Source organism: Stomoxys calcitrans, chromosome 4 (genome assembly GCF_963082655.1).
Source record: "Stomoxys calcitrans chromosome 4, idStoCalc2.1, whole genome shotgun sequence".
Taxonomy (NCBI): domain Eukaryota; kingdom Metazoa; phylum Arthropoda; class Insecta; order Diptera; family Muscidae; genus Stomoxys; species Stomoxys calcitrans.
Window position 1 is genome coordinate 145,797,706 of NC_081555.1, and position 26,054 is coordinate 145,823,759.

At 39.2% G+C, this 26,054-nt stretch overlaps 5 protein-coding genes and 1 long non-coding RNA gene across 10 annotated transcripts; 3 read left to right on the top strand and 3 right to left on the bottom strand.

The window, feature by feature from the left end:
- The first annotated feature begins 2,116 nt into the window (after positions 1 to 2,116).
- Positions 2,117 to 3,304, top strand: LOC106082681 (transcription factor MafK). Of its 5 annotated transcripts, none has more exons than XM_013245346.2 (3): positions 2,117 to 2,184; positions 2,364 to 2,393; positions 2,727 to 3,304. In XM_013245346.2, exons 2-3 carry the CDS (start codon positions 2,391 to 2,393, stop codon positions 3,090 to 3,092), a joined length of 369 nt encoding a protein of 122 aa, XP_013100800.1. In that variant the 5' UTR covers positions 2,117 to 2,184; positions 2,364 to 2,390; the 3' UTR covers positions 3,093 to 3,304. The 5 variants fall into 5 exon arrangements, with proteins under 5 accessions (XP_013100800.1, XP_013100794.1, XP_013100796.1 ...); XM_013245340.2 differs by having other exon boundaries at positions 2,124 to 2,184; positions 2,236 to 2,411; XM_013245342.2 differs by having other exon boundaries at positions 2,124 to 2,184; positions 2,236 to 2,393.
- Positions 3,305 to 3,371: 67 nt separating this feature from the next.
- LOC106082678 (intraflagellar transport protein 52 homolog) lies at positions 3,372 to 6,873 on the top strand. Its single transcript, XM_013245337.2, has 5 exons — positions 3,372 to 5,363; positions 5,421 to 5,638; positions 5,703 to 6,133; positions 6,201 to 6,449; positions 6,517 to 6,873. Exons 1-5 carry the CDS (start codon positions 5,251 to 5,253, stop codon positions 6,805 to 6,807), a joined length of 1,302 nt encoding a protein of 433 aa, XP_013100791.1. The 5' UTR covers positions 3,372 to 5,250; the 3' UTR covers positions 6,808 to 6,873.
- A 2,005-nt stretch (positions 6,874 to 8,878) lies between these two features.
- Positions 8,879 to 9,378, bottom strand: LOC106082683 (uncharacterized). Its single transcript, XR_009398129.1, has 2 exons — positions 9,244 to 9,378; positions 8,879 to 9,188 (listed from the first exon to the last, which is right to left on the bottom strand). It is a non-coding gene; the product is annotated as an uncharacterized LOC106082683 (long non-coding RNA).
- An 85-nt stretch (positions 9,379 to 9,463) lies between these two features.
- Positions 9,464 to 10,057, top strand: LOC106082680 (cytochrome c). Its single transcript, XM_013245339.2, has one exon. The coding sequence runs from the start codon at positions 9,529 to 9,531 to the stop codon at positions 9,853 to 9,855; it is 327 nt and encodes a 108-aa protein (XP_013100793.1). The 5' UTR covers positions 9,464 to 9,528; the 3' UTR covers positions 9,856 to 10,057.
- A 4,673-nt stretch (positions 10,058 to 14,730) lies between these two features.
- On the bottom strand, positions 14,731 to 20,086 carry LOC106082679 (uncharacterized). Its single transcript, XM_013245338.2, has 5 exons — positions 19,998 to 20,086; positions 19,327 to 19,758; positions 18,901 to 19,261; positions 18,625 to 18,822; positions 14,731 to 14,862 (listed from the first exon to the last, which is right to left on the bottom strand). Exons 2-5 carry the CDS (start codon positions 19,720 to 19,722, stop codon positions 14,852 to 14,854), a joined length of 966 nt encoding a protein of 321 aa, XP_013100792.2. The 5' UTR covers positions 19,723 to 19,758; positions 19,998 to 20,086; the 3' UTR covers positions 14,731 to 14,851.
- A 970-nt stretch (positions 20,087 to 21,056) lies between these two features.
- On the bottom strand, positions 21,057 to 25,691 carry LOC106082667 (zinc finger imprinted 3). The gene is made up of 5 exons (XM_013245316.2): positions 25,232 to 25,691; positions 24,732 to 25,173; positions 22,037 to 22,240; positions 21,425 to 21,968; positions 21,057 to 21,364 (listed from the first exon to the last, which is right to left on the bottom strand). The coding sequence occupies exons 1-5, from the start codon at positions 25,610 to 25,612 to the stop codon at positions 21,205 to 21,207; spliced, it is 1,731 nt and encodes a 576-aa protein (XP_013100770.2). The 5' UTR covers positions 25,613 to 25,691; the 3' UTR covers positions 21,057 to 21,204.
- Between the last annotated feature and the right edge of the window lie 363 nt (positions 25,692 to 26,054).

A 26,054-nucleotide genomic window follows, 5' to 3' on the forward strand; every position in this document is an offset into this window, starting at 1 on the left:
TGGGGAACTGTCATAAATGAAATTGTAACCATCTATTCTTGCCCTCTTATTCCTTTTCAGATGACATTCTTGGATGAAGCCAATGTCAATTTTGTTACGGTGGAGAATGTCTTTAAGATCTATTTGACGACTAGTATCAACAAGAGATCTTACATTGAAGGTTAGTAATTTTATGAATCTATGGTCCATAACTAATTCTAACTTTGTTTAGAAGGCGCAAAAATTCAGCTTTGGCCTCAGACTTTGACATATTGGCGTATTCGGAGAGGAATATGTTGACCTCCTGTTCCAGGGTCAATTCATCGGGATGCAAGAAGAGAGATGCCAATTTCAAAAATTGGTCAATTATTGGCGGTTTTTGTTGAGTTGCACCTTGCTGTGACGGACGAGTCTGAAACAAGTTAGAGAATGTGTGGCCTGGAGTCACCATGGACATATTGACCGCCCTACTGACGTTGGATTTTGCTCGAGAATTCTCCTCAATGGCCTTAGACAATCTCTGCTGACGTGCAGCAACATATTTCCTATAGGTTGGGCAACCCCGCCAATTCGCTGGATGGCCCGCCTCACCGCAATTATTGCAGAAGGGATCCGACGAATCCTCCTTTGTTCGTTGGCATTCGCCTGGGCCGTGCTTTTTGTCACATTTCACACAATTGTATGCAGAGTTGCAATTTTTTGAAATGTGGCCCCACCGTTGGCACCTGCGACATTGGATCTCAGAATCCTTTCTTCTTGGTTTCTCCCAAGATACAATTTGGCTTTGTATGCCCCTTATATTAGAAACATCGGATAGCTGTTTCCCAGGTAATAATGAGACTAAGAAAAGACCAGTTTCCTTATTCCTTTGTGTTTTGTAGATTGTCACATTGGCCACAGTATTCGGAACCAATTCATCTAACTCAGACTTTATTTCTTCTATTTCCGTGCTAGAAGTAAGCCCACGCAATATAAAGGAAGGTTGTTTCAGTTCCTTCGGAGTAAAGGAGTATGAGTGGATGCCCTTCTCACGTAGGAGAGCCATCATTGAAGAATGGACAGACGGATCAGAAAAAAAAATCTTGCTTTTGTTCTTATTCATATTCTTTACTTTAAAAGAAAATTTAGGTATTGTCTCCCTCAAAGAATCAACCAATGCTTTGATGTTGACATTATAAATAAAAATTGGTGGGCACCATTTTGGTTTTGTCTCACCGTTGTTGTTGTTGTTGGCGTTTGTTTTACCATTATTGGCCTGGTTGTCTTGCGTTGCTGCAGTTGAAGTTGATGCAAAATCCACTTGTGTGAGGACACTAAGTATTCCAAATGGGTTGTCATCCGTCTGCTTATGCTTTTTCAATCTTTCCCTCAGCTCTGGGATTTCAATGTCGTTAGGATTCACTGCCGTCTCATTACGCTGCCTCTTGATAGCGCTAGTCTGCGCGCCCTTGTTGCCTGCATTCAAATTATGCTGCGAAGTAGAAATTTCCTCCTCAACGACATCGCAGTCCATGTCGTTGGGTTTATAGCCAGGCATCTTGTCTGCAAAATCTGCAGGTGGGATGCCTGTTAAGCAGTTTATTTATTAAAACAATTTACGAATTAAAAGAGTTATTTCCCGTGTTAAAAAAAAAATGCGTCTGGATGCTTTCCTTTCTCGAAACAAAAACCCTTTTCGAGGAAAAATAACGCATAAATATCTCTTGACTGTTGCGCTAGATATCCAAGTCAAGAATGTTATAGTTTATTTTCCGTGTTTTATTTTAGTACTATATAGTGCAAATCATGATTATTCATTTCTTAGTATCTGTTATTGCATGTTATCGATAAGTTACCAGTACAACTAACTAATATTTTGTCCATAACATTTGACTTGCTCTCAATAGGACTTAAATAAAACACAGCAATTATTTGTTAGAGTCAATAGCAAATATTCATTTCGTTACGATTAATGATTTTAATTATGATTTTTTTGTATGCAGCTTTGAAACCAATGTTGAAGAATTTCCGTCGTTTACCAATATGTCGTAGCGTATAAAGGTCTCTAGGACATTAATCGATAACATTAAGCGATTTCATAGTTTATCGATACTTACTTGGGATTTGTATTGATAAATTATGAAATCGATAAATCATCACATCATATTGTGTCCAGCTGTCATTGTGTGGTGCTAGTTTTCGTTAATTTCTCTATAAAGCTTTACGGTATTTATTATTAATTTTTTATTTAGAAAATATTAATTATTTATTACATAGGATAGAAGATTAATTACTATTAATCTCTTTTCAACCAAACAACAACGCATAAACTTGGAAAAAATCTTATCTTTAATAACTTGCAAAAACAACAACTATAATTGCCTTAAATGGATCCATTACAACAGTCAAGGAGTCGCAATATAAAATCAACAATGGTAACTGATGATCTTTATGTAAATGCAATAGTTTTATCAAGAAATATATATGTTTTAAACATTACATTTTAACAAGATTTGTAAAAGTGCTCTGCAAATTCAAAGTTGTAAAGGCTGTATTACCAAACCCAAGCCAGTAAGTGATTAGAAACGTATGTGTATTCGAAAAAATAATTGCAAGTCACTGGTATAGACATTTGTTTGTACATAGTTTTGTTTTTTCTCAACTCCCATTGAATGTATTGAATTGCAGAGCACACTTACCTACCTGCCTTGTTGTGGCCTTTTGTTAGTATGCAGCTGGCTGACTTACCTAACTTTCTCTCATTGCAGGCACCCTTATCACCATGTCCCATTCCGGATATTAGTGATGATGAATTGGTTTCCATTTCTGTGCGAGATTTAAATCGCACTCTTAAAATGCGAGGTCTTAATCGCGAAGAAATTGTACGTATGAAACAACGACGTCGTACTCTTAAGAATCGTGGCTATGCTGCTAGTTGTCGCATTAAGCGCATAGAGCAAAAAGATGTTTTGGAAACTGAAAAATCGCACGAATGGATTGAATTGGAGCAAATGCATGAGGAAAACGAACACTGTAGTCGAGAGATTGAAAATTGGAAAAAGAAATATAATGCTCTGTTACAGTTTGCAGCTCACAATGATATACCCATACCGCCAGAATTAGAGGGCTGCTAAGATGGGGGGTAATGCATTTAGCCTTGGTATATTCCTTGGTTTTTTTGTAGTGATATGATGTAGAAGAGTGATTTCAGTACAATTTTATTCCTTTCACTAAATATTTTACTTTCTAAGATTGTTTTTAGATTTAAGAGAAACTTGATATAGATATTTTTAAATTAAGCTTTATGTATAATACATTTGTATGTATACGAATATTATAAAACCAATTGAAAATGATTATTGAATTGAAAAGAAGTTGCCAGGACCTGAACTTTAAGCTAATCTACTTTTACAAATTTCTCTGCATATTTTCAATTTAAATGACATTTCAAGTGAGATACGGAAAATGAGACAAGAACACCACAACCATATATCTTTCTATTATTTTGACCGTTCTCAAAAGCATAAACAAAGGTGGATATATCAGTCTACCTTTCCTCTATTCCACACCCTCTAGATGGCATAGATATCGCTCGAGGTTGGATGTGATTGTCGGAGCCGGAAGAATTCCGACCACCTCATATCCTAAAATACTTGGTGTTGTTGTTGTAACTAAATTTTCATGTGGAGGTGACGATCCTCGTCAAGCTCCTGTAGTTGAGCAAGCTCGTTCCGGTTCAAAGGACCGATCGCCGCGGGAACAGAGTGGTTATTGGTTATTTAAAGGCGCCATACAAACACAATTTAATATTTACAACTGTGTTAGTGTGCCCATAGTGAGGCCCAGAGGTTTGCATATCCGCCTATGACGCTGAACGCCTGGGTTCGAATCCTGGCGAGACCATCAGAAAAATTCTCAGCGGTGGTTTTCCCCTCCTAATGCTGGCAACATTTGTAGGATACTATTCCATGTAAAACTTCTCTCCAAAGAGGTGTCGCACTGCGGACTCGGCTATAAAAAGGAGGTCCCTTATCATTGAGCTTAAACTTGAATCGGTCTGTACTCATTGATATGTTCCTTAGTGGAAAGTTCATGGGAAAAATTTGTATTTGTTTGTAAGTGTGCCCATCACTAATTTAGAGTGTGAGTTTCAGCGCTACACGATAACCTCTAGATCATGCGGCTGTCTAAGGCGCCCCGCTACCCGAGTTGGTAGCGTGCTCGAATTTGCCAGTGCGGGGTCATGAGTTCGATTCCGAACAGGCCTTGATCTGTCGCTACTCTGGTATCACAATGGACATAAAATTGTCTTAGTAAGTCTCTAAAAGGACTACCACTCTTACCTAACCTAGCCTTCAGACGAGTCTAGATGGGGTGCGTCCACAGGGATCAGAAATATCGAGTGAGTCTGGCTGGGCAGTTAGACAGGTGACGTGTATCGTGCGGTCCCTGGTTACAATCTGGACATACATCTTGCACGTCGACATCAGTCCTTGCTCTGTAGGAATTGAGCCGGCTCCATCTGCTAGAACGTAATTGAGCCAGAACTACTTTCGATTGCCAGGGGAGGTCAATTTCTTCAGGTGCAAAGGGTGGCGGTCGTTCTCCTAGGACGACATTCCGCATCTGCTACCATGTCAGCATGAATGTTGCCTAGACGTGCTTGATTGCCGCAAAATTCCTGGGGCTTGACACTCAACAGAATCAAGTAGACGAAAGATAGAACACAACAAACTGCTACAACAACAACAACGAGTCTAGATAGCATTCACACGGTGGTAGAAGGGATGAACAGCTACCGAGTGAACGCAGCCCTTGTACATCGACAGCCAACAATTGCACCAGAAAGAGTAAGCCTCCCTCGGCTCAGTTGAGTTCCGGCAGATGCCAGAACTCCTACAGAGTTAGGATTGATGTCAGTGTGCTTGATGTACATATGTCCAGATTGTAGCCTGGGACCCGCCACCTGTTTAACTGCCCAGCCAATCCTACTAGTCCTAGGACCACATGCCTCTGGACTCACTCAACTTAGTTGCAGATTTTCTATAACTGTCCATTTTACACAACCCCCCGGTATATTTATACACGCAAGCTTAAATTGAAGGTTAAACAATCTGTTGCATCTCCTTAGGGCAGTGAAACTAAGGCATTACAGAGTTGTATCCTTACAAAAGTCTTTTTTATGAAAAGGATTTTTTCCGTTGCCTAGCAACAGCCACGTAGTTTATTGTAAAAACCATTCAGCATCATATTAAACAGCAAACGATTGTTCATTTCTATTCTACCATCAGGATGACCTCTAAAAGTGTAATTTGCTTTGATATATCAAAAAATGAACGCTTTCAAATCACAGATAATTACAAAATGTTGCATCGCAAATTGAAATCCCAATGGAACATAGAGCAGTAAGTGTCTACCACAGCTCATTGACCACTCACAGCAAACTACTGAACTTTTTACAGAAACGACATGGAACTTAAGCCGGAAAAATTGGCTAAAGTCAAAATCTTTATTATAGCAGGACCCCAAGATCGTTTTACCGAAGAGGAGTTTGAGGTGTTGAAGGTCTACGTGGATAATGGTGGCAGTTTGTTGGTTTTGCTGGGAGAAGGAGGCGAAAATGAATTCAATACCAATGTGAATTTCTTTTTGGAACAATATGGCATATACATAAATAGTGGCAAGTAATCGTACGGCCGTTGCACAAACTCCTTAGCGAACTCAATTCTGTTGCAACATTTCAGACAATGTCATAAGACCTCACTATTATAAAAATTTTCACCCCAAAGAATGCTCCATAGGAGGTGGAGTGGTTTGTGAGTCCATGTGGCGTTATTTATTAAAGCAACCTGTCGACAAGGTCGATTATGATTTCAGTGATGAGAAGTATAAACTACACTTTCAATATCCCTATGGAGCCACCCTGAATGTTTCTGACCCAGCCAATGTCTTATTGACCACGGGGCCAGTGGTGTATCCCTTCAACAGGCCTTTGGCTGGCTATTACTGCAAAGAGGGAGGAAAGGGTAAAATTTTGGCCTTAGGTTCCGGCTACATGTTTCACGATAAGTACCTAACCAGCTACAAAACCAATGATTCTATACTGGAATATATTCTCAAGTTGTTGGGAGCAAATGATATACAGTTCAATCATTTGGACTTTAATGATGTGGAGGTAAGTAAAGTGATACCAAAATAACCTGAAAATATAAACTAATCAAAAATTTTCCAAAAACTTTTAGTTAAATGAGAATAAAACCTTTACGGATATAGGATTTATAGCTGATTTGCCAAAGGCTTGCCTTATCGATTCTATAGGTTCCGAAATTCCGGCCGATTTTAAAAAAATGTTTGACATGACCTTGTGTTCGTTGAGCAATCGCCTACTGAAGGATGTCATAAACACCTATCAACAGCTGAATGTTAAATATGAACCTCTGAAAATAATAAAGCCACAGTTTGAGATACCCCTGCCGCCTCTTCAATTAGCTGTAACCTTTTAATAGCCCCCTTGACATTTGTAAAATCTTTTTGATTCCAATTTTTCCTTGCTTACAGACATTTCCCCCGATTTTCAGTGAACCCGCAGCACCGCCTTTGGAACTTTACGATTTGGATGAGATATTTAGTCCACCCCGCTCCCAATTGGCCAATATGACGGGTCAATGCTTACAGGCTTTGCAATCAACCAAAAATCCTCGCAAACCACCAAATTTGAAAGAATTGGAAAATTACATAAAAGAATGTGCCCGCATAACCGCCATCATAAACGAGCAGCATGATATGCATATAAGGGAAATTTTGAATATTGTGGCCCATCAAATTGTTAGCTATCGTCCATATGATTAGTAACAAAATGGAGAAGCAATATATTGTGTTGAGGCTTATAAGCGCAAATACACTTGATATTAGAAATAAAAAAGTTTCTTTTACTGTAGATGAACGTGGAATAGTTTCATCATCGGTTGGGTTTTAGATATAGATAGATATAGTCGAAACTTTTGATGGTGTTATATGTGCCCAGCAATACTGAAGCTCTCCCGGCACAACATTACTATGAGCACCATACAGGCTGGAACTCAGCTCCTATTTGTATGGGGTTCAACATCATTACGAGAAGCTTAGCTGAGGGCAACCGAACTAGTCCACAGGTTGTGGATAAAGGAACACTTCATATATGGAGTAGTTGCAATTGCAAATGCAAATTTTGCCCATGAACATTCCACTAAAGAACAGCGGTAAACTTCTCACATATCAATGAGTGCAGTCCGATTCAAGTTTAAGCTCAAGGTTAAGGGACCTCCTTTTTATAGCCGAGCCGGAACGGCGTGCCGCAGTGCGACACCTCTTTGGAGAGAAGTTTTACATGACATAATACCTCACAAATGTTGCCAGCATTAGGAGGGGAAAACCACCGCTGAATGTTTTACTGATGGTCTCGCCAAAATTCGAACCCAGGCGTTCAGCGTCATAGGCGGACATGCTAACCTTGCGTTGGTCAGCGGAAAATCATTGATATCGAGTAGCCGGATGGCACCGGCTCTTGCTTAAGTACTGAGTGCCTATGATACTCGATATGACAAGGCGAGTTATTGACGCATTTTAATAACCAATGGCCTATGGAGTTTGATGACGATCAATCCAATGGCAGCTGGTTGTACATACCGGATTGACCCGATGGAGTTATTCATCAACAAGGGCTGTAGCCTCAGTGTAAAGTGCACGGAAACATTTGACAAATGCTGGCGCGGGATGACTATGAGCACCACACCCGGCATGGGATAATTATGAGCACCACACAGGCTAGAACTTTAAGATTCGATTTGAGCGGTTTTCATTGTTATCACGAGAAGCTTAGCTGCGAGCTACCGGGCGCGTCCACAGGTTGTGGATAGTGAAATGCTGTATACGGAGTAGCTGAAGTTGTAGTCGCGGACAATCAGCGGTATCGAGTAGAGAGTCTCAGTAAGAGGCTGGCCGGCACCGGCTCTTGCATTAAAACTGAGTGCCTAAGATGCTCGATATGTCAAGGCGAGATATTGGCGCTTTTAAATAACCAATGGTTACCATGTTCCTGCGGCGATCGGTCTTTTGAACCGGAACGAGCTTGCTCACCTATAGGTGCTAGACAAGGATCGCCACCTACATATATAGACATGTGGCTACAACAACAACATGAGTACCACAGGGTTGGAACTCTCAGTTCCGATTTGTGTGTTGTTCATCGTTATTACAAAAATCTAAGCGGGTGTTGTTGTTATATCCACATCTTCATGTGGATGTGGCGATCCTCGGGAGTCGTACAGACCGATCTCCCTTCTCTCATCGGTAGCCAAGACGCATGGGGGACTACTCCTCCCGTTGGACAATTTCCATTCGCCGAGCATGAGCATGCTTTTCGAAAGCTGCATAAGACTACAACTGCTTTACATGCCTTCATTATACACAAAAGTAGAAACAACTTAAAACTTGGTGTGCTGACAAGGAAACCTTGGACTAAGTACATACGAAGCAATTATCCGGCCAGTGGTAAGTTATGCTGGGAATATTATTCTGATTTGTCAGAATGTCGCTCTTCGAACTGCGACGGTCTGGTGAATTGAATTTAATGCTACACCTAGTGCTTATGGAAAGAAAAATTGCTGCGACCACTGATGTTAGGCAAAGGGAGCTTTCTATTTGCTCATGTGGCGGCTACGGACACTGTGTTATCATTGAAGATATCTGTATCCGTTCACAATTAGCAGTCTAATTTGCACACATATTTTCCAATCCCATTGTGTGTCACTTTTTTAACAGCCCAGCCCACTTAATCCCAAGGCAGCATCTTCCCACCTTAACAAATTCAAAGGAACGGTGTTGGTCTCATCGTAGCTCTTCGATGAGGACGATTCCATCAAAACACTTAATAAACTTGATCCATTTTGGCGTTAGCTTTTGTATTTTCATGTAACGGCTGTTTTTCATAAAACAGCTGTCCTTAACAAAACATCTGTTCAAAGTTGCAAATTTCTGCTGCCAAAAAATTCCCAGTAGAAATTTTCAGGTTCTCTATTTTCCAACGGTCAAAATTTGCTATCTCCGACTTCCAGTAAACATTTGTTCTAATTTGCTCAAATTTTTGAGTTCCTATACACAGCTATTATTGGTTTTTATGTTCACTCATTTCCGTTATCTTCTCTCTTGGGATGACTCTTACAAAAGAAAACGCCATTTTTTGGGAGTGTGTTCTAAAATGGGTTAAAAAATGATGTTTGCACGTATGAATAAAAAAGAATTGCTCACGTTCTAAGCTGTCACGAACAGAGTCTGCAAAACTATTAAAATATATTTAATTACTAATTTCACTTAACGGTAAATGTGCTCCATTTTTGACAACATTTACCAGAAGTCGATAATGCAGTTTTTTCTTAAACTCCTACAAACAATGTGGCAACACAGCGACCAAGAATGACAACATATGTCAAAGAAACCAAAAAAAAAGAAGAAGCAACTGTCACATGTATCTCGAAACTTTTTTCCATTCATTTGTGTTCAAGAGTCCGCGCTGTACAAATCGAAATTTCAAATATGGGTGTTCCAGCTGGTGATGTTGAAAAGGGCAAGAAGCTATTCGTCCAACGTTGTGCCCAATGCCACACCGTTGAGGCCGGAGGCAAACATAAAGTAGGCCCCAATTTGCATGGTTTGTTTGGACGTAAAACTGGCCAAGCCCCTGGATTCGCCTACACAGATGCCAACAAATCCAAGGGCATTACCTGGAATGAGGATACATTGTTCGAATACTTGGAGAATCCCAAGAAATACATTCCCGGCACAAAAATGATCTTTGCTGGCCTTAAGAAACCTGGAGAGCGTGGTGATCTCATTGCCTATCTGAAATCGGCCACAAAATAAATTCAAAAAATTACAAGTTATTATATACATACAAATAAATTAATTTATGTAAACTAAAAAACCTAAATCAAATTTTACTTTAACTAATGATAATGTAAATTAAATAGTAAAGATATATAATTTTAATTGATGTATATCGGACGCAGTGGTACAAGAGACGTGGACAAAATGTATTAATAAACATTTGTTGTATTACCTCACATTCATAAAATTTATATCATTTCTTTCCAGTAGGTTGTTTACGTAACACAAATGTGATTTGCCTTGTTGTATATTAGTACTTACTACCCTCCCCTATATAAGCATGGAGCTTACATTTGTGTATATACATATTTTTTTTTATCAACACCCTTCAACTCATGAACATTCATATGTTTCCGTGTCGTGTATTTGAACTTCGAATTCGTTTAGAGGAGACACTGAGACAACGTCACGTGTAGACAAAATACGACGTTGCCATAGCAAAAACAAGTTAATAAAAAAGTAAACACTGCAAAATTAACGCGGGCTGTTCGAGCCCCTCTCTGAATTTCTAGGGGTCCCCAATTATGAAATCGCATAGACTGCATCTGATAAGCATGGCTTTGCTTGTCTCCATGTGCTTTGTGGACTAAGGTCAATATTAATCAATAAGGGGGAAATATACTCGTTCTGTTTCTATGTTATTTGGTTAGAAAGCTTTTTGAGTATACAACAGCTTCCATTATAAACGATGAATCAGGTTCGTTACCCTGAAAAAGAAACGTTAATTTCACAACACACGCACACACCAACAACAACAACAACTATTCAAAGTCCGATGGAATAGCTTTTGTTGTTGCTGTTGTTACGTGTGTTGACTTGCATGTATTTGATTATTAAAATTTTTGGACCATTCATTTATTCTTGAGACAGTTGAGACGATTAAACCAACCAGAAAACATCTGTTTATTATGATGGGCAGTATAATCTTTTATCAGTCCATTAGTTTACTTTGAGATTTAGTTAACATTTACACATTTGCAAGGTAACTTAGGAGTTCAAAGTTAATCCCCTTTAGTGATAAGAAAAATTATGAATGGAATTTATTTGATATTCTTGGAATTTGTTGGTCGATAAAAACGGGATTTTTCTTGACGTTATAAATTGGTTATTGACTTTCACCTTCAATTCACATTTGCAAATTAACACTTTGAAACAAAATTTAGCCTGGAAACTTGACTGCTTACATAATTGACATTGTGAATCATAAAAATTACAAAATAAAATTCTTTTTTTCAGTCGAGGCTTATAGAATTTAAAAAAATCTCACTGAGATTAACCGCAACCCAATGGATGGTGGATGAATTTTTAAGAACCACAACAAGAGCCGTAATTAAAGCAATTTTCTCTAGAAGCAAAATCTCAAAAGAGAAAGCGAAAATTTGTATAAGACTTTCTGTAAAGACAAGACAGGAAGGAGAAAAGGGCTTTATAATTTTTTGATTTCGGAAGGGGGCGGGCCCTACCACGTTACCCAAAAACACCACCCAAAATCAAAAGCGGACCGATCGGGACAATATGGGTATCAAATGAAAGGTATTGGAAAATAGAATACGAATATGGTATTAAAATTTGGATCTAAGTACCCATCGGGCCGCCCCGACCCCGAAATTAACCCCAAACAGACATATTGGACGTTCATATCAATATGGGCCTCGAATGAAAGGTATTAGGGTGTAGATTACGAATATGGCATACAAAATCAGTTCGAAGCATAGGGGGTCACCCTACCTCCCCGCAATAAATGGGCCTATGACCCATCATGACTATATGGGATTCGGTTTTTTTGTTTGTTCCGTAGAACCAAAACAGGGCTGAACAGATTTTCTTAAAATGTAGATGGAGGCGGTCCCTCCCCTTACCCCAAAAACGCCACCCAAAACCAAAAGTGGACCAATGGGCACAATATGGTTATCAAATCAAAGGTATTGGAGACTAGAAAACGAATATCGTATTAAAACTTTGGTCCAAGTGCCCAGCGGGCCGTCCCAACCCTAAAATTTTAAACAGATATATTCGGCGTACCTATCAATATGGGACTCAAATGAGATGTATTTGGCATTAGATAACAAATATGGCATAAAAAATTAGATCCAAGTAATAGTAGGTCGCCCCACCCCCAAATACCCCTAAATGGGCATATAAGCCGACCATGGCTATATGAGAATCAAATGAAAGGTATTTGGGAGTAAATTACAATATGACATTAAAATTTGCGTTAAAGTGTAGGAGGCGTTTTTTCTCATTGGGAGTAAATTGCGAATATGACATTGAAATTTGCGTTCAAGTCCAGGTGGCGCTTTTCCTCCTAAAAATACGTCTAATAGGTTAATTGACCCATTATGACAATATGGGACTCAAATGAGAGTAGAAAACGAATTTGATATCGAATTTTGGAGCTAAGTGTTTGGGGGGATATGAAGTTCAGTTTAGGGTGTGCTTTAGGGCGTCACCCCCTCAACTGAACTTCATATCCGACTATGGCAAATTGGGGCTTAAATCAACGGTATTTGGGGGTAAACAACGGATTTAATATCTTTTTTCAGGGCAAAGTACCGGTGGCCGCCCCAGCTCCAAAACACCCTCCAATCGGTTCATATTTACCGACATGGCAATATGGGGCTCAAATTAAAGGGATTTGGGAGTTTGAGTCGAAATGTCCGAGCTGCCATCGCTCCCATAAAAAGCACTTCTCATTACCCAAATGAGATTGGTGATGCGATTCGTTCGAAATTTATTTGCATACTTAGTCACCAAGGAGTGTAAGAAGGAATTCAAAGCCCTCTCTGAGGATGACACAATCCGCATCGTTTGAGTGCTGGGCCATAACGGAGTAAGGGGGAATGAAAGGACAGACGATTTGGCAGTGAAGGCCAGAGGACTGCCGTCGATTAACTTGGTTAACCCGTAGCCTTTCGGGTCGACGCAGTCCGTTTTAAGTCCTTGGGCGACAAATGCAAGTAACACTGTGGAACAGCAAAACAGTAAGTAGGACGGCGAAAATCTTATGGGGTGATCCGGATTGTTAGAGGACGAGGCTATTTCTGAAAGGAAGTAAGAAGGAGGTCAGTATAGCTTTTGGTGTCATAACGGGACACATAAGACTACTTGCTCACTTATGCAAAATCGGCACGGCAAGTGATAGCATGTGGGGAAGATGATGAGACGTTGAAACATTTCCTAAAAATTAAAATTTTTTTCTTCGAGGTTACTTTTTAGTTTTAAGAGCGCACAACAAGCCGATTACTGGCTTAGGTGTATGTCTATAGTGGCATGGGGCAGATTAATATCTGCATCCTCTTTTCAATCTAACCTAACGGAACCTTCTGCCACCAAAAACAAAACATGGTTTCTATTGTTGTAGTCTGGTGCCTCGGGAGCCGCCCAAAACTTGCCAAATGGATATATAGACCAATCATGACAATTCAGCGTCATAGGCGGAGAGTTAAAGAAGGTGCAGCGGAGCGGGCCCGGTGTGGCTAGTTTTCTCTAAAGACAAAATTTCTATGAAATTATCTCTAAAGACAAAATTTCTATGAAATTTTCTCTAAAGACAAAATTTCTATGAAATTTTCTCTAAAGACAAAATTTCTATGAAATTTTCTCTAAAGACAAAATTTCTATGAAATTTTCTCTAAAGACAAAATTTCTATGAAATTTTCTCTAAAGACAAAATTTCTATGAAATTTTCTCTAAAGACACAATTTCTATGAAATTTTCTCTAAAGACAAAATTTCTATGAAATTTTCTCTAAAGACAAAATTTCTATGAAATTTTCTCTAAAGACAAAATTTCTATGAAATTTTCTCTAAAGACAAAATTTCTATGAAATTTTCTCTAAAGACAAAATTTCTATGAAATTTTCTCTAAAGACAAAATTTCTATGAAATTTTCTCTAAAGACAAAATTTCTATGAAATTTTCTCTAAAGACAAAATTTCTATGAAATTTTCTCTAAAGACAAAATTTCTATGAAATTTTCTCTAAAGACAAAATTTCTATGAAATTTTCTCTAAAGACAAAATTTCTATGAAATTTTCTCTAAAGACAAAATTTCTATGAAATTTTCTCTAAAGACAAAATTTCTATGAAATTTTCTCTAAAGACAAAATTTCTATGAAATTTTCTCTAAAGACAAAATTTCTATGAAATTTTCTCTAAAGACAAAATTTCTATGAAATTTTCTCTAAAGACAAAATTTCTATGAAATTTTCTCTAAAGACAAAATTTCTATGAAATTTTCTCTAAAGACAAAATTTCTATGAAATTTTCTCTAAAGACAAAATTTCTATGAAATTTTCTCTAAAGACAAAATTTCTATGAAATTTTCTCTAAAGACAAAATTTCTATGAAATTTTCTCTAAAGACAAAATTTCTATGAAATTTTCTCCAAAGACAAAATTTCTATGAAATTTTCTCTAAAGACAAAATTTCTATGAAATTTTCTCTAAAGACAAAATTTCTATGAAAAATTCTCTAAAGACAAAATTTCTATAAAATTTTCTCTAAAGACAAAATTTCTATGAAATTTTCTCTAAAGACAAAATTTCTATGAAATTTTCTCTACACTTATTCCCTATCTTTTATTCAAATTCTTATTTTGCTCCGAAATACTTTTCATTTAGGTCCTATATATTACTGATCATTTTATATTCCCGTTTGAGCCGCTTTTGAGGTGTGTCGTACCCATCAGGTTCTCTTTCCTAAACTTCATAAGATCAGATTTATATTTTGACTCATAGGTTGTTAGCATGACCGCTTATAGTGCTAACTGTATGGTGCAAAATTTCTTCTAGGTGACATTATATCCTTACCTCAGGTTTTAAAAATCCATTTAGATATCTTCGACTGTCACTTTAAATCCACAGATTTTATTGATATCAATAGATATATGTTGCATAAAATATTAATAACTTAAAAAAATTCCGTTCTACATCAGTCGGCTAATGTATATAAAAACTATTGTGAAATAAATTTTATCCGCAACCTAAAAGTAAAGAAAATTTAAAATGTTAATATTTAATTACATTTGATGAAAGAATTTAATAGAATTTGTTTTAATTATTCTTGAAGTTTGTAAAATTATTGTAGCATTTTGAATTCATATTCAAAGTAAGTTTAACACAAATATCCTTTTAAGTAATTTCCATGGCAGCCGGCTGAATGTATCGGATTGAGTCCTTCATCGGCAAGGGCTGCCGCCTCAGTGCACAACACACTGAGATAACTATGGGCATTACACAGGCTGGAATTTTAATCTGTGAGGTGTTCTTCGTTATTTCGGAAGCTTTGCTTGGAGTTACAGGGGGCGCGTCCACAGCTTGCACATACGGAGTAGCTGCAACTGACAATCAGCGGTATCGAGTGGAGAGTCTCAGTGAGAGACCGGGTGGCACCGATTCTTGCTTAAATACTGTGTGCCTATGATATTCGACACGACATGGCGAGTTATTGGCGCCTTTAAATAACCAATGGCCATATTCTCGAGGCGATCGGTCGCATAGACTAGAACGAGTTTGCTCGTCTATAAGAGCTTGATCGCCAACTCCATATACAAATGTGGCTACAACAACAACACACTGATAAAACAAGAACTGTTCTTCAATCCCATGGCAGCCGGTTGAGCGTACCGGATTGACCCGATGGCAAAGGCTGCCGTGTCAGTGTACAACATACTGCTAAAACAACAATAACTGTTTTTGATATGAGACCATAAACATACAGATAAATCTCATAGCCGTAGTGGGTCCCTCATACCCACCCATAATGCTATGGAGTAAATGATAGAAGCATCGGGGGGATAACCGAGGTGACGATAGCAGTGCAAGACACTATAACTAGTGGCATATTCTTGTATGAATGGAACACAGGTGGTTCCGGTCCGTAGGACGGATTGCCGCGGGAACATGATGTAAATTTGTTATTTAAAGGTGCCAAAAACTTGCCTTACCTTAAGGACGTCAAGTGTGAATATCTTTACGGACAGTAAGTTGTCCAAAAGGGGTTATGATACCAAGATGCATGGTGACGGACGGGTTTGGCGTGTCGCCTTCTCTGAGAGTGGCACGATATGCATTGTTTGGGCTAGAATGGAAAACTATCAGGCAATTTGTAAGCAGCCCGGAATTATTGGCGAAGATTTTCAGGGTTACTTTTCGGTGTTTAGAACGCACAAAAACCGATTGCTTCCTTAGATGTATCTTCACAGTGGAATGGGGCGGGCTGCTTAAAGTCCGCACCCATTCTTCCGCCCATTCTGGGGTGATACAAACGAAATCGCTTATCGTGAGGGAGTCAGAAACCTTGGACTTTTCAAACTGGTGGTTAATGATGATTGGTATATGAGACTAGACGGATTTGTTCACCAAGATAGTACTTTCTTGTTGACGGGTTAGGTGTACTTTCCAGAAATATCAGGGCTGCGGGTAAAGCTACTTTCCCGGGACCTACTGTATACACGAATGGGTCTAAATTTAATGGGGTGACCGGAGGCTTCATTGAGTCCCTCTAGGATCGAGGTCATCCCTGTCCTGAAGGCATTTGAGACGATTTCGATGCGGGTGCGGTTGTCCAATCTAATTGTTACGATGTACTTGGACAGTACGCTGAAAGCACGGACTAAATGAGTTCAAGAATAATAAAGAGACCCGTTAACAAGGCGACCGGATAGCTGGCCAGGAGTTGTTTTGGTAGGGTTGACTCTTTTTACGAATACAGAGCCGATGAAGAGTATATTGGCGCTATGGTTTGTTGGGTAGCAAAGGTTCTATGGCTGAGTATTTCACGGAGACGGACATCACTTATCCTTGGACTGAGAAAATATGACCTCGAACTGCTGATGGGGTACATTGGAACGTCAAGCCTTAAATTTCGCGCTGAACACGGATAGTCGAACTTCTGCAGTGTATGTGATGTCGAAGATTAGTTTGGGGACTGTCGAGCACATTTTGTGTCAGTGCCCCGAAATTGCGGGACAAGATACAGGACAATGGTTAAACACGTCGTTTTGTGCCTGTCTCTTCAGGCACATAGTCCTTTCGTCATTCTGAAGATCTGTAGAGGTCAGAATTGGATGACTGAAAGATGCTCTGATCGTTCAAAGATGACAGGATGACGTTATCACCAGAAGCTCTGCTGAGAGACACCACAGTTGGCGGATAGTAGAATCCTTCGCATGCGGAGTGGGCGCCACTACAGTCGCAGACATTCAGCGGTATCGAGTGGAGAGTCTTAGTGAGAGGACGGCCGGTACCGGTTCTGGCTTGAATATCGAGTAACTACGCGATATGACAAGGCGAGTTATTAGCGATTTGAACTAATGGCCACAATGTAACATTAGCGATCGGTCCTAAGGACCGGAAAAAGCTTCCTCACATATAAAGCATGAAGCTATGTAGGAGTCACCAGCGTCAGGCGCAGGCAAATTGTATATATAAAAAGTCAGTCCCCGCCTTCATTGCGTGTGGATCCTTATTTAGCACATTGATAACTGTGTAAACTGCAAGATTTGGTCAGCTATGTTTTCGGCATCGCTGTTGTGTATATTGACATGCAGGATAAATCGGAGCATTTGCATAGTACGACGACGAACCCTGGAACGAACGGGATAGCTGTGAAGACCACACAGGCTGGAACATTGTGGTTTTGTGTGGTGTTCATTGCTGTCACTAGAAGCTTTGCGTCCACAGGTTGCAGATAGGGGAATGCTCCATACGGAGTACCTGCAACGGCAGTCACGGACAATCAGCGGTATCGAGCGGAGAGTCTCAGTGAGAGGTCGGACGGCACCGGCTCTTGCACAAATACTGAGTGCCTATGATGCTCGATATAAGGCGAGTTATTGGCGCTTTTAAATAACCAAGGGCCACCACGTTCCCGCGGAGATCGGTTCTTTGGACCCGAACGAGCTTGCTCACCTACAGGAGCATGACGATGGCTACAACAACAACACTGCTGTCTACATTAGCACAGCACCTTGCAAAGTAGTCAGTATGACTGTACTCCTGTATTGACGTCAAGCTAGAGCACGAACGCAAATGCACCCACTTACATCTCACCGGTTGCATCTAACAGACACCGACCGTTGATGGATGTGGTTCTGTCAAATCGAACATAACCAACTAAGGTCCGAGGACGAACACAATAGATCAGATGTGCCCGAGCCAACCGCGAAACTGTGTCCTTTAACCTAATCCAAGGTCCGAGGATCTCTTCAATCTCCCCACGGATCAATTGCGAACGAAGGAGACACTCCAAGATGTGCCTCTCCCATAACGAAAAGGACAAAGGACACGTACTCTGAGACAGCAGCCTCTGGCCGCCGGGAATTTCACCGGGTCCATCCGGTACATAGAACCGGCTGGCGTAGGATAGTCTTTTTTCAACTTCTCATTCGCTTTTTCTAGGGCGAAAACAATGGGCCTAAAGTTTCGCGTACTCTTCAACCTAACCTAACCTTCGTCTTCTTCTGTAAGGACCGAGGTGGCTGACGTTTAGCATGTCTAGTCGGAGAGACTTTCGGCATCTACGCCCGATTTTTATGAATCTCTCACTTTTTTTGACTTCAGGGGATGGGCCAACCTTTGTGCCGTCCTACTTTCTCCTTTCTCACTCTTAATTCATTTCTCTTTAGGACGAGCACAATGGTGCAGAGGGGTTCGAGTGAAGTGGTTGGCAAATGCGGTTACCAGTTGCTAAATCTTTGAAATTCATGGTAGGATAATTTTAAAAATAATAACCAATAACTTACCACCCCTGTGGCTGGTGTATTCGGCTTTATGACGTTCTCTATGATCATCATATACTTCAGGGAATATTAATTGTCCACATAAATCACAATCCACATATTCGATGCCGTTATGAATACTATGTTGATGAAAGGTTAATGCTTTTTGAGTAATATAAAGTCTGTTGCAAACATCACAATTAAACGAAAATAACTTTTGATCTATATCGAAATTAGAAGAATTAGATACATCTTTAAACAAGTACATGTCTTGATGGTTTTAATTGTATAGATTTTTACCATGTTTATCGTCATAATGTTCATATAGTTGCCGCTGAAACTGAAAAGATTCTTTGCATATAACGCAATTAAAACGATATCTGGGTGTTTGTCCAGGGGCCATAGTATTTGTAACCCTTTGATTTTCTCTCGGCGTAGTGACATCTTGTTTGTTATAGATATTTTGTTGTGGAACTATGACTTGAATGGCTGGTCTTACTTGCTCTAACACCACCACTTTAGCATTATTATTTTTGTGTATAACAATATTTTGGTCTAAAGAACAGACTTCTATCGGAATCTCTTCACATTCGGTAGTCTCAATTTCAGTTATTTGCGTATCTTGTAGATCAACTTCTTCATAACGTTCCATTAAATCGGCCTGAAATTAACAAAATATATTGTGATTATGAACTTTGTTGTTACATTGGAAAGCTCCTAACATACCGGTGAAATAATTTTAATAGTACCGGACAACTCGTTTCTACTCGATGTGGTCCTTGCGATTCCGTCGTCCTCATCTTCGTCGTACATTGCCTTTAGGATTTCCTCGTTTTTCTGAGATTTTGTTATAAACTCCACTGTGTTTAGCATGTGGTTCTTGCATGGATGACATATGTACGAATGATCCGGTAAGTAGGTAATGCTGAAGCGATTACAGTTGGATTTTAAGCAAAAGTAATAGCATTCCAAATAAGATTTAGCTTTGACATTATCGCGGAGACTGACTGGTGGCTGCGGCGGTTGCATAAAATTTGTTGCCTGTGTAAGACTTCGTATCTCTGTAAGACAAGCGCGACAAAATTTTCTTTCCACCTTGGGTTCATTGGACACTTTGTACATGTTTCACTATTTATGCTTGCTTGCAGGTGTGATGATCTGAAATAAAAAAGCAGCTCAATTAATCAAGGAAGTTTAACAATAAAAGTTTGAAACTAGTTTTCTCTGTATTTCATCCTAATTTTATTCCAATGTTTTGGGACAACAACCAACGCACTTCGGCTGTGGCCTCTACCTAGAACGCTATACTTAATTTTTTAATATATTATTGTATTTGTTATATGAATGCGTTCGTGTAAACAAAAATTTTTTTTATTTCCTATAACTAAATCACTTACCAACTTTATTTTCCAGGAATATTTTTTATTTTTCCACAAATAAAACAAATAGGAAGCAACAACAAGATGCCTAACAGCTGATATCAGCGTAAAGCTTAGGTTATTTAAACCGTTGGAAACGTATGGTAACGTGTCTTGTGATTACTAGATTTCGATTGACGAAAAAAAACGCTCAGCTTTATGTACTTTCTTACAATGCAAACCATGGTACAATAAAGTGATAGAGTCGTTAGCACTAAAACAAAATTCTTTGCCAGCAAAATTTTCAAGTTTTTTGCCTGTCAAAACACACTATAAAAAAATTGTGACGAAGATAATGCGAACACATCCCGTACAAGTGGTTCCGAGTTCTATGAGCAAAATATTGGGTTGCCCAAAAAGTAATTGCGGATTTTTTAAAAGAAAGTAAATTCATTTTTAATAAAACTTAGAATGAACTTTAATCAAATATACTTTTTTACATTTTTTTTCTAAAAAAGCTAAAATTAACAGCTGATAACTGACAGAAGAAAGAATGCAATTATAGAGTCACAAGCTGTGAAAAAATTTGTCAACGCCGACGATATGAAAAATCCGCAATTACTTTTTGGGCAACCCAATAAAAGTAATCGGCAAAAAATATCGCGAAAAGCGAATATAGTACCAGCCTTAACTCTGGGAAATGGATGATTGAGATGGTCTCCGCGATAGCAGCCCAGTAAATACTGCTTAGATAACATGTAGTCGAGCTTTTGCACATGTAAGGTCATTCTCTCCTGATGGAGGTGGTCTACATGAGATCTGAGGAGACAGGCCGTCGCAGTACGTGACAAGAAATCTAATATTTTGCACACCCCCCAAAATTGACTCCAGGAACACGAATATGAAGTTCGCTTTTGGGGCTCGGGTCTGGGGCCCCAAAAAAGGGGCTTCCACCCCCTCAAGTGAAAGGATACAAAAATGCGGCCGAAATTGGCCAGCGAGATAAGATTCAAAATTTTTTTATACATACACAGAAGCCTCATATTTTAGCCGGAGAAAAAACTAAAAAAATAATACTATAAGAAAAAAATTTTAAAATCATTGTTCTTATGCACCAAGTTGCTCTAATTCCATGAGTGAATAATGTCTAATTCATTTAAACTATTTTTTTATGGTATACACAAAGCTTTTTAACAACAATAGTGAAATTCTTTGGTTTTATAGGGCTTGACAAAAACTTCTTAAATTAATTATCCTCCTTCAGATCGGAATCGTCATCTACACATTCTCCCTTAACATATAAATGTGGAATTCTGTTGCGAACTATATATTCGTCCAGCATGGCATCTGTGTAATGTTGCTCCTCATATGACTTAAGATGTTTGCTTTTTAAATGAAGTCTTGCCCTGATTTTGAAGAAAATAAAAATTAGTTATGATGTCAGGCTGTTTACATACCAAAATTACTTTTTACGAATGCTAAATCCTTTGCTGCACATTTTACAACTAAACGGAAATCCACGATGTTCATAGGTATGCACCCGTAATGCCGATAAGTGGATATATTCTTTGTCACATATTTCACATTTATAGCGTACGCCCTCGTGTTGTTTCATATGAGCATCATAACTCCATCTGACAGCAAAACCCCTTGAACAGATATTGCATTTAAACGGATGGTCTTTGGTATGATAGCGCATATGATACTCCATGTCTTTGGGGCGAACAAATTCTTTTACACAATGTGGACATTTTATGATGTTACCGTTGTGAACTTTCAGGTGTAGCTGCAAATCAATCTTTCTAACAAATGTCTTTGAGCAGATGTGGCAAAGAAAATCTATCTCGCTGACTGCTCCAATTTGTTCATGTACAATTCTATGTTTTTCCAGTTTTTCTTCGGAAAAAAAGTGACGTTCGCAATCTTGACATTCGTAACGTCGCACTTTATCTTTTTCATGTACCGCTCTGTGATGCTGCTTCACCGTGCATAGTCGGTCAAATCTGCGATCTGTGAATAGAATAAAGAAGTTGTGAAAATTGTAAGATAGACATAGCTTTGCTTTTTTGCTATCTTACCGCATTTGCAACAGGCATATAAGACAGCATTTTTATGGCGATTTTTGTGTGACTTGAAAAAAGCGGGTAGAATCGCTTGGCCACACAAGTTGCAATCCTCATGTTTAATACTGTTATGGATATTGTGCTTGTGAAAAGTTAAGGCTTTCTGGGATATATGTCGCCTGCTGCACACATCACAGGGGAATGCAAGAGAAATTTGATCTGAAATTGGAGGATAGAAGAAAATTTAAATAATTCTTTAAAATAATCAGGACAGTGAGGAAAATATATATAGGATAGGAGATTGATAGAATTACGGGAAATTGCCCCAGCTTGCCAGACATCTCCATTGCATCACGTGGTCTGCGGTGAACGAAGTTACAAATGTCATCCGCAGCGTCAAGTCTTCCAGGGCGCTGGGCCCAAGCGAAATCTCAACACTCATACTTAAGAACTTGGATGTACCACGAGTGGAGTACATGACACCGATCCTCAACCTGCCTCTAAGCACCCTCATTGACTAAAGCCTGGAAATGATCCGAGTAAAGGAGAGTCGTAACCACCCTCCAATCTCTCGCCATCAGCCAAGGCGTTAAAGGGACTTCTCCCGAGTAGTTGGAGGATTTACATTTGCTGGGTGTCAGCACGGAGTCCGGATTATTTGTTTATTATGCTATTGTAATCCAAAAATATCCGATTAACAATCAATATATTCAGCATGTGCTATCCGTGGTCTAAAACAGATCAGGCCATGCTATAAGACGGTTCTCTTCGGTCTGAGCACCAGCATAGAGTCCGTGATTTATATATTATGCAATTATAACTTACAAGTGTCCGATTAACAACCAAAATATCTAGCATGTATTAATGGTGGTCTAAATCAGATCAGATCATGCGATTGGACGGTACTCGTAGCTGTGGACCTCTGGAAAGCATTCAATATGGTCAGTCATGCACGCTTTTTGAGAACATTGGCAAAGCGACCATCCAGCCAGGTCTACAATGCTGGATAACTTATATGTGCTCGTAAATCGTTTTTGGATTTCAGAGATAAGAGTTCGAAGCCCGGTAGAGTGAAACAGGGAGTTCCCCAAGGCGGATTATTCTCGCCTGCGCTGTTTCATCTCTACCTCACGTATATGTAACAATCTCCAGCCAGTATCGAAATTGTAGAATTTGCGGACGATTGTACGACCTTGGTTTGGGCCCTTTCGTCGATAACATAACTACTACCTTGCTGATTTTTCCATTTATTTCGCTGCATAAAATTTGAAGCTATCGCCACAAGCAGTAGAATAACTTTCAGATCCGCCAGAATTCTCCCCCACTTACTGCGGCTAGCTGTTTCCACAGTTCTCATGTGAACTACCTCCATCAGGAGACAAATATCCTTTTCGTGCCAATGCACAACTACAACAACGCAGAGTCCCTCCCAATCACCGTCTTTTTGATAGGCATCTACTGCCCAGAGGATATCAGTGTGAATTTACATGATCTAAAGTTTGAGGATCAGCACTACAAACGAGAACTACTAGATCATACGACGTTTCAAGCTGATTTAGGTAGCATTACCGCAGACATGGTAGTAAATGCAAATTTTGCCCATTAAGGAGCAGATGCAAACTTCTCACACATCAGTGAGTGTAGTCCGATTCAAGTTTAAGCTCAATGATAAGGGGCCTCCTTTTTATAGCCGAGTCCGAACGGCGTGCCACAGTGCGATACCACTTTGGAGAGAAGTTTTACATGGCATAGTATCTCACAAATGTTGCCAGCATTAGGAGTGGAAAATCACCGCTGAAAAATTTTTTCTGATGGTCTCGCCAGAATTCGAACCCAGGCGTTCAGCGTCATAGGAGGACATACTAACCTCTGCGCTTCGGTGGCATGGTAGCAGAAACGGTGAAAATCTATCGAGTGAACACAGTCCTTGGAAAGAACGTCGAATGTCGTCCTCCTTCGGCAAGCCAGATGTTCTGGCTAATTACGTTCCGGCAGATGCAACTCAAATTATACGGAGCTATAATTGATTTAGCGTGTTAGATGTGTGTCCCGATTGTTGCCTGGAACCACATGGCCCGTGCTCTCTGCTTACCAGCTCAGCTCATCCTACTCGACATAGGATCTGATCCCTTGGGAAACACCCTAACTTAGTCGCTCCTTGGTGGCCCCGCATCAAACTCTCTACCTCACATGACCTGTTAAAAGGCCTTCGGCACCTATTGACTGTCCACATATATCGTGACAGGCTGACTGGGCCGAAGCTCCTGATCCAGGATAACATCCAAGGCCCTAAGGATCGCAAAAAGCTCAGCCTGAAAGTCTGTGCACCAATCCAGTACATCAAAATGCCATAACGAAGTGAATGTATTTCAGGAAAGCAGAACATGTAGGGCATATTTCACAAAACTTTATGAAGCCTTAAATTAAGCTTATTTGACAGTTCTATAAAGGAAAAATGTCAATGCCAATTTCAAATCTACATTAAGTTTTGTGAATAAGGCCGGTAGATAATTTGGAGACCACCTTGGTCCAACACGGCGTTAACATCACAAACATTTTCAGCAGTGGCTATCCCCTTACTAAAGCTGACAACATTTGTGAGGTATCGTGCCATGTTAAAACATCTTTACTAAGTGGTTTCGCTTTGCATCACACTGTTCCAATGTTGATGGGAAATTTAGTTTAGTTCACAATTTGTCATTATACTTACCATGCTCGCTATCATAATGTTCATACAATTTCCTTTGGAGTTTAAAACTTTTTCTACAAAGTAGACATTTGAAGTCAAGATTGAATATTTCCTTTGGCACAGCCTTCCATTTTCGATTGTCATTGTCAGTAGCCCGCCTTTTTGGGGGCTCCTCTTGACTTAAGTCATTGAAAAAGTTAGTAGTTTCCTCTAACTCATTGCTGCGCTCCCATTGACTGGTGTCATTTTCTTGGGTATTTTCAGAAATCGTATTTTCCAAAGATATATTATCATCATTTCGTCCTTCTTTATCGCCATCAACGGTCTTACACTCAATCCCAATATTTTCTCCAACTAAAGTATTCTGTAATTCGTATATGTTGGCTTGAGGAAACTCATTTTCCACAATTTCTTGTTCGTCCTCTATTTCTTCTTCTTCGATAATATAGTCCTGCGTCTCAATCTGCATAAACGAAAAAAAAACAAGTTCATCATAAATACTGCTATATATTTCCACCTACCGCAGATTGCTCCTCATCCGAATGTATGACACCCAAATCTTCTAGCAAATCCTCGGCAATATCTTCCGAGATGCTACTTTCATCTTTACCTATGTCGTACAACGACATTAGATATCCTTCATTTCTTTGAGATCGCACTATAAAATTGACTGTTTCTAACATTTTACTTTTACACATGCCACATATATAGGGATAATCGGGTAAATTTATGATTGAATTTGTTATATCAAATTGCAGGCAAAAGTGATAGCATTGCAAATACGAAGAGGCTGTTATGCCATTTTGCAGGTAAACCATTGGATTGGGCACTTCCGTAAGATCTGTAAATGTAGTTTGATCATCAATTGTTTTGAGACAGAGTCGACATTTCTTTTCCGACATAACGTATAGAATTTTGTTTATTTTATGTTTTGTTTATTATTATTATTTTTCAGTTCTTTAGGAAGAGAGAAAAAATATAGAACTTGAACAGCTGACATCATTTATAGAATTAGTGAAGAAAGTAGCAGGGCTTACGGTTAATTTTGCGGCTTTACGTTTTAAAGGCTAGTACTATGTTTTCTCTTTTCGTTAAACTTTTTCGTGAATATTTTTTTAGATAATAAATTTTAAAGCAAAGCAAAGTAAATGCTGGTACTATATCAAGGCGGATTAAAAAAGGTGGTCTCACGCGAACAGTTGTTAGCAGCCGGCCAGTTTTGACGGTATAAAGAAGACAGATTTTTGTTTGAATTCTCTTTGTTGTTATCTTCTTTCTCACATTTTCTCTGCTTATGTACGCATACGTATACACACACGCACACAAATTTCTTTATGTGTGTTG

Coding starts and splice junctions, on each gene's coding strand:
- LOC106082678 (XM_013245337.2), top strand. CDS start 5,251: ATGACCTCTAAAAGTGTAATTTGCTTTGATATATCAAAAAATGAACGC. Junction 5,639..5,702: donor TGGCATATACATAAATAGTG/GCAAGTAATCGT, acceptor GCAACATTTCAG/ACAATGTCATAAGACCTCAC. Junction 6,450..6,516: donor TGCCGCCTCTTCAATTAGCT/GTAACCTTTTAA, acceptor CCTTGCTTACAG/ACATTTCCCCCGATTTTCAG.
- LOC106082680 (XM_013245339.2), top strand. CDS start 9,529: ATGGGTGTTCCAGCTGGTGATGTTGAAAAGGGCAAGAAGCTATTCGTC.
- LOC106082667 (XM_013245316.2), bottom strand. CDS start 25,612: ATGTCGGAAAAGAAATGTCGACTCTGTCTCAAAACAATTGATGATCAA. Junction 21,969..22,036: donor ATATGCCTGTTGCAAATGCG/GTAAGATAGCAA, acceptor TTCTATTCACAG/ATCGCAGATTTGACCGACTA. Junction 21,365..21,424: donor GGATTTAGCATTCGTAAAAA/GTAATTTTGGTA, acceptor CTTCAAAATCAG/GGCAAGACTTCATTTAAAAA.
- LOC106082679 (XM_013245338.2), bottom strand. CDS start 19,722: ATGTACAAAGTGTCCAATGAACCCAAGGTGGAAAGAAAATTTTGTCGC. Junction 19,262..19,326: donor CTATTAAAATTATTTCACCG/GTATGTTAGGAG, acceptor TGTTAATTTCAG/GCCGATTTAATGGAACGTTA. Junction 18,823..18,900: donor ACATTATGACGATAAACATG/GTAAAAATCTAT, acceptor ATTTCGATATAG/ATCAAAAGTTATTTTCGTTT.
- LOC106082681 (XM_013245340.2), top strand. CDS start 2,346: ATGGATCCATTACAACAGTCAAGGAGTCGCAATATAAAATCAACAATG. Junction 2,412..2,726: donor TGGTAACTGATGATCTTTAT/GTAAATGCAATA, acceptor CTCTCATTGCAG/GCACCCTTATCACCATGTCC.